The sequence below is a fragment of the Trachemys scripta genome, chromosome 8 (genome assembly GCF_013100865.1).
Source record: "Trachemys scripta elegans isolate TJP31775 chromosome 8, CAS_Tse_1.0, whole genome shotgun sequence".
In the NCBI taxonomy this organism is placed as follows: Eukaryota; Metazoa; Chordata; order Testudines; family Emydidae; genus Trachemys; species Trachemys scripta.
Window position 1 is genome coordinate 105,517,734 of NC_048305.1, and position 12,173 is coordinate 105,529,906.

The 12,173-nt window shown below is 59.9% G+C and overlaps 1 protein-coding gene across 2 annotated transcripts; it reads left to right on the forward strand.

Annotated features, from left to right (window-relative positions):
* The first annotated feature begins 2,343 nt into the window (after positions 1 to 2,343).
* LOC117881911 (selenoprotein Pb-like) lies at positions 2,344 to 11,566 on the forward strand. Of its 2 annotated transcripts, none has more exons than XM_034779736.1 (6): positions 2,344 to 2,448; positions 3,412 to 3,465; positions 4,884 to 5,112; positions 5,444 to 5,656; positions 8,217 to 8,352; positions 10,275 to 11,566. In XM_034779736.1, the coding sequence occupies exons 3-6, from the start codon at positions 4,904 to 4,906 to the stop codon at positions 10,509 to 10,511; spliced, it is 795 nt and encodes a 264-aa protein (XP_034635627.1). In that variant the 5' UTR covers positions 2,344 to 2,448; positions 3,412 to 3,465; positions 4,884 to 4,903; the 3' UTR covers positions 10,512 to 11,566. The 2 variants fall into 2 exon arrangements, with proteins under 2 accessions (XP_034635627.1, XP_034635628.1); XM_034779737.1 differs by having other exon boundaries at positions 2,427 to 2,524.
* Positions 11,567 to 12,173: the final 607 nt, after the last annotated feature.

Below are 12,173 nucleotides of genomic sequence, written 5' to 3' on the forward strand. Positions count from 1 at the left end.
TCACCGTGATTGTCAGACTTCCCCCGGGAAGGCTGTGGTGGTGGTGCTGGGTACCCTGGCTGCTCGGGGCTGATGGGGCTGGAAGGAGAAAGCCGAGGGGTTGCACCCGCCGTTAGCAGGAGCCGCGAAGGCTTGTTCTTAAGGCAGCGGTAGCGGGTATTACGGAGGAGTGAGCAGCTTTATTGGGAGGTTAAAGCACTGTCTGGATCTGGCTAGCTACCCCTGCCGTGCTGTGCTGCTGGCGCTGGTGTGGAGCACGGGTGGGGCAGGGGACCTGCCCCTATCAGTGGTGGGGCTCGCTCAGTGGATTGGGGGGGGGGTCAAGCCGTTCGAATGCTCTGGCAGTCGGGGTGTCTCCGGCAGGAGGAGCTGGGCCTGTCCCTAGACAGACCTTTGACATTCCCCCCGACTCGTTGCTCCTGCTTTGAGATCTGGGGGGACGGGTTCATTGGAGGTGCTGACCGCACTAGGACAAGCCGGAGCAGATGCAGCTCACCTCAGTTCTGACCTGAAGCTCCCAACCCCTGCTCGGCAAGGCCAGTGCTGGGTTCCCCATCCCCAGCTCTGAAAACGCCCCTCCCCTGACACACACAATCTCCTCTGTTTCCACCCTGGCCTCTCCCAACCAGCGCGATGCAGCTCCGGCTTGACCTACAGCCTCTATGCTGCGTCAGCCCAGCAACGGGCACCAGCCCTGCTGAAGTGCGAGGTGGTTTCCGCTGGGGCCGGGGCACTGGGAGCACATGGCAGCAGATATTGGCCAATGCTCAGGGCTTAATTTGAGCCAGGGCTGAGTGCAGGCACCTCTGGGCTGCCAGTTCAGAGCCCCCTGGGCTTGCCACAGCAGTTATGAAAGTTTAAAAAATGGCTTGAGCCCAGCCAGCCCCGGTTTCATGATGAATTGAGCACTGTCTATGTCGCTGTGCGCTTGGAGCGCTCCCTGTAACGCGAATCCTCCGCCTGGGACCCCTGGTCCCGGCCCTGTTTGTCTTTGCAGACGGGGCCTCAGGTTCAGAGCAGAGCCCTTCCCCGCCGTATCATGTTTTTGCACAGAGCCCCCTGCCATAGCTGCTCAAATATTTGCTGAGAGCTCACGTGTGTTTCCCTTTCCCGGTGGCCAGGCAGCGAGTTTCCCCTCTCTCTTCCCAAGCGCGGCCATTCTTCAGTGGCCTGCCTGTAAGCTTCCTTGCTGAATTCCCCCCAGGTAAAGAGAGAAACACCAAGAGGGGGGTTAAGTTAGGTGCTAAAAAGAAGCCCCCTGGTCATGGGTTAATGCACCAGCGGATCCGTGTTCTTACCCTGTCTGACACGCATGTCTCGGAACGTGGGATAACTCACAGCCCCGCTGCCTCAGTTTCCCCACCTGAGTCTGGGAGTAGTGTGGCTCCTGGGAGGGGGGGTGCTTTGAGATCCTTCTTGGACAGATGGGGAAACAGACACTCCAAGGTTAAGCGATGTCTTCAAGAGCATGCAGTGAGTCTGACTCCCAGGCCTGAACTCCCCGCAGCATTTTGTCAATAGCCTTCACCCTAACTGGTCCCTGGCCCACGTCCTCTCCCCAGCCAGCCGGCTCCCTCCCGCCTAGTAGCTTTCTTCCCCAGCAGGCAGGCTTGCTCGCTGAGCAGAGATGGGCCAAACCAGCGCCTACCCCCTACCAGCACCCCAGTTTTTCTCTACCAGGCCTGAGGGCGGAGAGATCACTGTCTTGCTACCTGGCGAGGCAAACCGTGCCAGCCACGCACAGCAAAGCGCCAACAAACTTCCCTCTCGCCAGCCCCTGTACAAGGGATTACATCCCCGACCACTGCTGGGCAGCCCCCTCTGGGGCAAACCAGAGCAGCGGTTTAGGAGGGGGGACAGCAGAGAAAGATCCTGCCTCGAGCTGAAACTACGGCTGGAATTGTCCACGCTGGGACACCAGGGTTAACTCCCCTCCTCTGATTGCCAGCAGAAAATTGAGGTGTCGTCTTGGTGCCGGCTCCTAAGACCGCCTGCTACTGACTCAGCAATCAGGGCCTGCTGTGGGTTTGTCTCCCATCCAAGCAGTGCCACCCCCGGCCCGCTTATCTGGCAGGAGCGCCCCCCCACCAGCCTGGTGTGTGGGGGGGGTATTTACTTGACTGCTTTTAAAGCAACATTTGCGCCTTTTCCCAGCTGCGCTGCCGGGAGGGGCTTTGTGCCCTGGAGGAGCTGGTGGTGACAGGGCAGGGGCCTTTGAGCGAACAAGGAGCGGGGCTGGCATTGGCACCGGGAGGCACTGGGGGTGGGGGAGCTCTGCGGCCACCCCCAGCCTCCTCCCTCTCTCTGGGTGGAGCAAGCCGGTGAGGAGATAAAAGGAGGGCAGGGGCTGAGGCGGGGGGGGGGATGTGCGTGGCCAGCCCAGGAGAGCACAGAGCTTGCCCCGAGGACAGCGGCACCAGACACCGACGAGAAGGCAGAGTATCTCCGGTCTGTTTCCTTCGGGCCCAGGCTACGCCGAGGAGGCTGGGGGTGAAGGGCCCGATCCTGACAAGTGCAGGGAGTCGTGAGTCCTGTGGGGATGAGGCCAGGGCCGTGCTCTGTACACGGGCCTTGGAACAAATTCATGGCTTGGGAGGGGTGGGGAAGGGGTTTGGGGGCATTGCAGGGCCAAGAGAGAATTAGTACAAAAGGGACGATACTACAAACGGTCTCTCTGTTCTCAGGCCAGTGTCCAGGGGGTTCACATCAGTCGAGGCTGGGGGGGTGTCTACGGGGCTCTGCATTCGATGTGTTGGTGCAGCGTGGCAGAGGTGTGGCACAGGGTTAACCATCGGGCCGGGCTGGATTTATTCCCCACAAGGGAACTGAAAGGCAGAAAAGAGCTGGGTGAGATTTTTCCCAGTGGAAAAGGCAGAAAATGCCCAATGCTGTGTCCCCTCCCCCCCAGCATCATTAAACGGCCCCCCCATGCACGCGGAGGGCTCTGTTTGCCTGTCTGCCGGAGAGCAGTAACCATCAGGCCATAACGTGCTGTAGATGCGACTGCCTCTGGGGACTGGTGCTCTGGGTTGCTGGCTGGCTGGGTGTTTAGAATCTTGGCTGCATCATTCCATGAGCTGCAGCTGCGACGTTCACCAGGAGTAAACGGGGCCGTGTGGGGAGGACGACGGGGGACAGCTGTAAACACCAGTAACCAGGGGAGCTTTCAGAACGGGCCGAGTGGGGGAAATGGCAATTATTGGGCTAAACACCTAGGGACAAGCCCTCCCGCTCCGGACTGGGGTCCTGGGGGCAGGAATGGAGCCGTTTGCTTTGAATGGCTTTTTCTACTTTGCACTCACTGTATAGAGTGACTTTCCATGGCGTGTCTGTGCTTTACCACACTAATTCATTAGCCCTAACAACCCCTCTGCAAGGTAGGTCAGACTAGTTATAGCCTCTGTTTTACAGGTGGGGAAACTGAGGCACAACAGTACTGTTCTTGGCACCCTAAAGCTGCAACGGATAAGTGAAGGGATTCACCCAAGATCCCATAGCAAGTCACTGGCAGGATTTGGAACAGACTCCAGGAATACTGGGGCCAAATCCCCTGATCTAACCACTAGGCCCCATTCCTCTTCCAGAGATGGGAACAGAACCCAGAAATCCTGATTTCCAATCCCCAAACTAGCCACTAGACCCCATTCCCCTCCAAGAGCTTGGCTAGAACCCACATCCCAGCTCCCGTTGGCATGGGCGAGCCATTCGAACACTGCCTTCTAGTCAAGCGCGGGCACTGAACGGCCTTACGTTTGCGGCGCTCCCATGAAAATCAATGCAGCTCTGTACTACCAGGCAAATGTTGCAAAAGCCACCACTTGCTCGCTAGCCAGTACAAACAGGGACTTATCATGCCACTACAATCGGCAGCTGTTCTACACAATGGAGCTGCGTTTCTGTCCGTGGGCACAGCTGAGCCTTTATGTCCACCCAAGCAGTGAGAGTGTGGGAGGCTGGGACCGGCTTGGTTGGGTTTTGTTTTGAAGTGGCAGCTGTTCCTCCCTCCCACCCCATAAAGAATATGTACGGGCTGAAGGATGAAGGGGTTTGATAATGGGTCTAGGGAGGGCCCCTATCTCTAGGTCACTGGCAGGATCCCTGGAGAAATAGATTGTGTTTGTTTATGGTGCACACTAGCTTGTGGAACTCACTGCTGCAGGATTTTATATAGGCAGCTAGCTTGGTAGGATTGTTAAAAAGATCCGGCTCCTTTAAGGGTGGATCACACGTGCACGTACATTAACTGGGATACACGTGACTGGGGCTTTCGGTCCACACGGGCTGGTGCAGCGAGGGGCTCCCTCCCTGTTGAGTTGGTGCTGACTGCAATACCCCAGCACAGCACGAGCGGGTGTTGTGCTGCAGGAGGTGCTGTATTTCAGCAGACCTCCCCAGCACTGTCCCCAAGAGAATGGGTGTTAGCCCAGCCAGCAGGTAATTAGACTCTACTCTTTCCACTGGGTGTGGAATTCTCCCCTTCTGTTGGGTGCCATTGCTGTGGGTCACAGCTGCTGCGTTCCACCCCAGAGGTGGCTGCATTTCAGTGCTGGGTGAACAATGCCTGTATTTACAGCGTTGTTGGTAAAGCGCTTTGGGATGCTCCCAGGTAAATGGCGCAGTGGAGATAGAAGTCGTTCTGCTAAGGGTCCTGGGGGATCCTGGGGGAGGGGCTGTAGAGGTGAGGGTGAGCCGTGTGCCCCTGCGTGGGTCTGTATCAGGGGCTAGTGTCTGAGCTAACCTGGAGCTCCCGAGGAGCTCCGCTGGGGGAAAAGTGGCTGCGGGTGTCCAGCCGACCCCGTCTCGTGTCTCAGCTACTCCCCTTCTAACCATGCAAGAGCGATGGTCAATGCCAGCCTGTCTCTAACACGCCTCTCGCTCCCCAGGCTGAGGAGGGGTGGCTAGGATGGGGCTCCCGGCCCTAGCCGTGGCCACCCTGCTGGGGCTGGTGGCGGCCACGCTGGCCGAAGTGGCCGAGAACAGGACCCGGCTCTGCCAGCCGGCTCCTCAGTGGAAGATCAACGGGACAGCCCCGATGACAGGGGCGCTGGGGCGCGTGACGGTGGTGGCACTGCTGAAGGCCAGCTGACAGTTCTGTCTGAAGCAAGCCAACAGGTGAGCAGGGGCCGGATGGGGCTGGGTAAGGGGGCGTGGGGAGCAGACATGGCAACGGTGGTGGGCTGGTGGGTCTCTCAGTCCATTATCCAGTGGGCAATTGCCACTAATCAGCATTGGCCCCTTTGCTGGCAGCCTCAGCAGAGGGACTATGGAGGCCCATGGACCCCCCTTTCATCCCCAGAGGTCAGGGGCAGCAATCTGGGGCAACGTCACGTCCTTCCTCTTTGGTGTTTGCGCTGGGGGCGGCGGGGTGGCCGGGACACGGAGCATAAGCAAGAGGCAGATCCCGTGGCCCTGTGCCTCACCCCCGCTCTCCCCACCTCCCCAGTCTCGGGGGCTTGCGTGAGAAGCTGGCCCAGGACGGGCTGGCCGACATCAGCTACATGATCGTGAACGAGAAGGCGCCGCTCTCCAGGGCCATGTTCTGGGAGCTGAAGCGCCGGGCCCCGGAGGGGGTCCCCGTTTACCAGCAGGAGATCTTGGAGCCGGACGTCTGGCAGATCCTGGACGGGGACAAGGATGACTTCCTCATCTACGACCGGTGAGTGCCTAGGAACCGGCAGCCCCTCCTCTGGGGGCACACCAGCCGCTCTCGCCGGTATGCCTTCGGTGGTGAGGAGCAGGCGCGAGTGTGTCTGAGCAGCCTTGAGCCAATGGTTCCGGGTCAAGGTAAAGAACCGGCAGCGTTCTGGAGCACATCCAGCCAGGCGGCAGGGCTCCGGGGACCTGGCTAACCCCCCAGCTGGCCTGGTCTGGGGGGGATGTAACCCAGTGACACACATAGGGAAGGAGCAGCCAGGACTCCTGGGTTCTATTCCCGCCCCTGAGAGGGGAGCGTGGCCTAGTGGTTATTGGATTGGGAGCCAGGACTCCTGGGTTCTATTCCCGCCCCTGAGAGGGGAGTGTGGCCTAGTGGTGATTGGATTGGAGGCCAGGACTCCTGGGTTTTATTCCTGCCCCTGAGAGGGGAGCATGGCCTAGTGGTTATCAGATTGGAGGCCAGGACTCCTGGGTTCTATTCCCGCCCCTGAGAGGGGAGCGTGGCCTAGTGGTGATTGGACTGGGAGCCAGGACGCCTGGGTTCTATTTTCAGTGTCACTGCTCATTTGCTGTATGACTTCTAGGTAGGTCACTTAACTGCTCCGCACCTCCCCTGCAGGAGACATGAGGGAACTCGTGCCAGTGAAGCGCGTGGGGATCCGGGGAGTATTGAACTAGGGAAAGGCCAAGCAGTGGTGCCGTGTTATCCTGCTGCTCACGCTACCGCCGCTGAGCCTCAAAGGCCACGTAGCTGCTGGCCGGGGGGCTCGAACCTGGCCGGGGGGCACCAGCCCCCGCCGCCCCAGCTGTTTGCTCTGCTTCTGAACAGCTGGGCCCGAGCCAGCCAAGCCCTCCACGGGGGGGGGGGGGGGGGGGGGGGGGGTATTGTTAATTTATTTATTGCAGTGCCCACAGCGGGCCAGGCAGGGCCGCCCTGCCCTGAGGCGCTCACAGTTGGAGGGTGGACGGACAGACAGACAGCCGAGCGGAGGCCAGCAAGGGGACTAGCAAGGGAGTCTCTGTACAAATCCCTGAGCGTCACTTCACTCAGATCCTGCTCCACTGATGTGGGGGCCGGCCCCATGATCCATCACCAGCCAGACTAAACCCCCCACACTATGGGATCCAACTTCCCCGTGTCTGTGCCCATCACTCTGCCCCCAAGGCCCTCCATCTCCCTGCCCCTCCTCGGCACCCCCCGCCCCCTCCCAGCTTGGTTGTGCAACCTGCTCCCTGCCTTGTTGTCCTAACCCCGCTATCACCTGCTCCATGGACCCTTGGACTTTGGCCGGTGGAGGGGCCCTTGGGAAAGCCTGGGGGCGGGGGTGCTAATCACACAGCACAGTCAGCAACCTGTCCTGGGGTGTGCTGCTGGGGCAGGGGAACTGCCAGGAAACCAGAGAGGGATTCAGACTTTGAAGGTCACAAGCCCGTCCTGGAGCTGTGGTTTTTCCCACCTGCCTCCAGTCCCCGCTGGCCTGTGCGTCTCCCCCCCTCGGCCCAGAGGCGCTGGCCTTTCCTCGGCTTGCTACTGACAGCAGCCGAGGGTGGAACAGCTCCGCAGCCCCCAGAACCCCCTCCCTTTGCCCACAGCCATTGTAAAGCAAGGCAAAGATGCCCCCCCATGTCCCTCTGGCTCCACGCCCAAAGCTGCCCTTGTACCCCCAGGGCTGGGCATTCCACTAGCCAGGGTGGTGGAGAAGCATTTCCCGAGGCCCATGTGTGCTTGGGAACAGGGACGGGGTGTTAGCACTAATCCTCCCCCCCTTTCCTTCCGCCCAGCCCCACTTGGCATAACCCATCCGTGACCCCATTCTAGGCAGTCATTGGTATCGAACTCGGGCCTTCGCGCTCTAGCCCCTGAGTTGCAGGAGAACCCCGGGATCTGTTGGTAGCATTACAGCTTTTACACTTGTCTCGTGCCCGTGGCACTAGAGGGTGACATAGTCACTAACACGTGAGTGGGTCCGATTCCTTCCAGCAGAGGGCAGCAGCGCACACGCACACACATGTCTTGCGCATTCTAATGGCGACACCAGCCCTTGCTCTTACGTCAGTGCTCCGTGCAGGTGTCTCGGGAAGGTGCAAAGGTGGGGCAGGAGACGGAGGGGATTTCTCACTAGGGGAGCACTGGGCTTTTGGGGCTGGGAGGGAAGGTGGAGCTGGTGTTAAGGTAAATTGGGGAGAAGCTCGGCATCTCAGCCTAACTGATAGGGAACCCCAGGAGGTGCTGGACTGGGAGTCAGCAGCTCTGGGTTCTAGTCCCAGCCCTGCCACTGGTTTGCTGGGTGACCTTGGGCGAGTCACTTCCGCCCTCTTTGTGCCTCAGTTTCCCCATCTGTAAACCAGGGGCACTGCTCTCCTTTGTGAAGTGCTTTGAGATCTGCTGATGGAACGCACCAGATGAGAGCAGGCTGGCAGGGGGTAGATGCTGGCGAAGGCCATTAGGGTTAGGGGTACCAAGCTGAGTTCCTGCCCAATGCACCTTGCTGAGCCAAGAGGCTCGTCCTGCCCTGTGGGACACCGGCCTCCGTAACTCATCCCCAGACTTTGCTCTGCAGGTGCGGCCGGCTGGCTTTCCACATCCCGTTACCCTACAGCTTCCTGCACTTCCGCTACGTGGAGTCGGCCGTGCGCGTCACCTACGCCAAGGACGTCTGTGGCAACTGCTCCCTCTACTCCAACAGCAGCCTGGAGGTACGGAGCAGCTCACGGGGCAGCCACAGGGCCCCCGTCCCGTTTGCACTGACCCGTCCCATCCCCCTGACCAAGCCACCTGTGGCCTCATGGTGGTCACTATACTGCACCCCAGGGACATTCAGGGCAGCGGCAGGGAGAGCTGCCATCCTGTCCCCTTAGCACAGCCCCCTGCTAACCGCAGGAGAGGAGACTCCCCACTCTCGGTTGGCAGTATAGGGTTTATGGTAAGAACATGAGTGGTTGTATTGGGTCAGACCAACGGTCCATCTAGCCCAGTGTCCCGTCTTCTGACAGTGGCTGGGGCCAGGTGTTTCCGAGGGAATGAACAGAACAGGGCGATTTCGAGTGATCCAGCCCCTGTCATCCAGTCCCAGCCTCTGGCAGGCAGAGGTTTAGGGACACCCAGAGCGTGGGGGTGGGGCCCTGACCCCACCTTGGCTAAGAGCCATCGATGGACCTGTCCTCCATGAACTTATCACTGCTGTTGTGAGGGCCAAGACTATAACAGGGTTCAAAAAAGAGCTAGATAAGTTCCTGGAGGATAGGTCCGTCGATGGCTCTTAGCAAGGATGGTCACAGGCAGCGACTTTTCAAACTGCCGGGAGGTGCTAGACCCCGGCTCTGCCCCAGGCCCCGCCTCCACTCCACCCCTTCCCCCAAGGCCTCACCCCCATCCCGCCTCTTCTCGGCCCCGCTCCGTCTCTCCCTTCCCCCGCTCCACCCCCCGCCTCTCCCCGCCCAGTTCCCCCCTCCCCCCCTCAGTGCACCACATCCTCACTCCTCCCCCTCCGCCCCAGCATCTTGCACGCCATGAAACAGCTGCTCACGGCAGGTGGAAGGTGTGGGGAGGGAGTGGGAGGCGCTGATCTGCGGGGCCCACTGGCAGGCGGGAGGCCCTGGGGGGTGGGAGGGCAGCTGATGGGGGGGCTGCCAGTGGGTCCTCAGCACCCACCATTTTTCCCTGTGGGTGCTCTGGTCAGCACCTATGGGGATGGTGTCCCTAGCCTCTGTTTGCCAGAAGCTGGGAATGAGCGACAGGGGATGGATCACTTGATGATCACCTGTTCTGTTCATTCCCTCTGGGGCACCTGGCATTGGCTGCTGTCAGAAGACAGGATACTGGGCTAGATGGACCCTTGGTCTGACCCAGTGTGGCCGTTCAATGTTCTTATATAATTATTTTTTGAATGCAGTTATACTTCTGGCCTTCACAACATCTCCTGGCAAGGAGTTCCACAGATTGACTGTGTTGTGTGAAGAAATACTTCCTTTTGTTTGTTTTAAACCTGCTGCTTATTAATTTCATCGGGTGACTTCTAGCTCTTGTGTTATGAGAAGGAGTAAATAACACTTCCCTATTCACTTTCTCCACACCAGTCATGATTTTATAAACCTCCATCATATCCCCCTTAGTCGTCTCTTTTCCAAGCTGAAAAGTCCCTTATTAATCTCTTCTTATACTGAAGCTGTTCCATATCCCCTCATACTTTTTGTTCCCTTTCGCTGCACCTTTTCCAGTTCTTTTTTAAGCTGGAGTGACCAGAACTACACACAGTATTCCAGGTGCGGGCGTACCATGGATTTATATAGAGGCCACACGATATTTTCTGTCTTATTATCTATCCCTTTCCTCAGGGCTCCTAACACTGTTTGCTTTTTTGGCTGCCGCTGCACATTGAGTGGATGTTTTCAGAGAATTATCCACAATGACTCCAAGATGTTTCTTGGGTGCTACCAGCTAATTTAGACCCCATCAGAGACTCTCCACCCCCTGTTGGCAATATAGGGTTTATGATCCCACTGTGATTCTATCCAGTAGGGGGCAGTGGTGACCCAGACCCCCTAGCCAAGTCATTCCAAAGCAGTGTACGGGCATGTCCGTCTGTGTAACACACCAGCCCTTGATGTTACCTTCCCAGGCAAACAGCACGGCAGAGGGACCCGAGAGTCTCACCCAGGCCCCTGAACTGGAAGAGAAGGAACAGGAGCTGTCCCCCCACAAGAGCAAAGCCCACCACCATCACCACCACAGAGCCAGCAGCAACCACGCTCCCCAGGCCTCCTCCCACACCCACAGCCGCCACCGAGACCACCGCCGGAGGCAGCAGCCGGAGGTGCCAGCACACGAGGAGGAGGAGGAAGGGGATGTGGTGTAAAGGGGGTGCCCCGGGGGGCTCGGTGGGGAGACCCCCGTGCTGTGGAAATGCCACAAGGTCACCGCATGGCCGGCTGGCCGGGCTCATTCACCAGTGTGGGACTCTGTCTCCCAGACACCTCCCACACACAGCTACCCCGCCTACACAGCGCTCCCCGGTGGTGGAGAATGGTATAGCGCCACCCAAACGAAACCTCTTTGAAAGTGCCACTGCGAACGCAGCACGAGCCCCTTTGGCAGCAGACATGGCCCCACTAGGCCCCCCACCCCCGAGGCCCGTCCCCTCCTTGCCACGTCCTTCCCTCTGCACCGCAGCTGTCCGCGGGGAAGATCCCCCCACCCTGCCCCAGACACATGGCGTCGCCGCAGTCTCCCACCCTGGGGTCGATTCTGACCCCTTTCTCCCCGGATCCCGCCTGTCCGCGCTCAATGAAGCCCGTGGCGCAAACCGGGCTCCCCCGGTCACCACGGGCCGACGCTGCGCAGAAAAGCGCGTCAGGGGAGTGGGAGTCAGAACCGGCCTCTGCCGGGGGGCAAGGGGCTGCGGGCAAAGTGCTGAGGGTGGGGGGAGGCTCTGTTCCTATAACCCTGAGCCCCTGTCCCATCCCCGCGCCTGGAAGCTGCTGCCCACCTGCTCTTGGGAAGGCAGCCACTGGGGGACAGTGTGGGGCTGGGGGAAGGTTTGCTGTGAGACTGGGGCACTTAATGACGTGAATGGGGCAGTGGGCCATACTCGCCAGCCCTCCCTGCCCCTCCCCCAAGCTCTCCCAGCCCCATAGATCTGCTGACCCTATTTTTCTCCCCACACGTCCCGTCCCCCCCAACTTTGGCCAGTCTGAAAGGGCACATGTCGTCTATCCCTCCCCCAGGCCTAAATGCGATGGTGCCACAAGCCCTTGCCCCTCACAAACCCATCAGCCGGGGCGGCAGCCAGGGCCAGGGGAGCCGTCCCATGGGCCCCAATGGGTGGGGGAGAGGGGGTGTGATGGGACGGCCGGGGAGGGCTAAAGAGCCCTCATGCAGAACAACCGTGCAAATAAACCTCTCTGGCGTGAACCGGACCCACCCCTGCTTTCCACAGCGCCTGGCTGGGGATTCCCTTTTCACAGGCTCCTTCTCCAGCAAGCGGGCGAGGCCGGGGGCTCCCCCGGCCCTGCGGTGTAGGGAGGAGGGCAGCAAGGAAACTGTCGAGCTCAGGGTCTTCTCCCCTCTCCCCTTGGTGTGTCTGGCACCCAAGCCAGGCGCTCCTGGGGGTGGGCAGGGGGTCGGGACAGGAGAGAGGCCAGCTGCGATTGGCCGTCCCCCTCCAGGGCAAAGCACTCTCCACCCTGCTTCGTAGCAAGCAGTGTCAAGGCCACATCCTCTCCCCCAGGGGCAGGGGGGATGAGACGGCCTCTGTGCAGCCTTCCGCACCAGGAATGCAGCTCCCTGGCTTTGCAAGCTGGGTGGCTGCAAAATGGGACGTTCTCCTGGGCTTCTGGTCATACCCGGGCCCCTGCGGCAGCCCCAGCTGGGGCTGGAGGGCAGCTCCCTGGGGAACGTGCCGAGAGGGGTCTGTACCATATATGCCTATGGTAGCTCCCCAGACATGGGAGCAGCAGCTGGACCCCTGGGCACGTCCGCTGCTTTTGGACCAAACAGGACTTGCTGGGGCCAGTCTAAC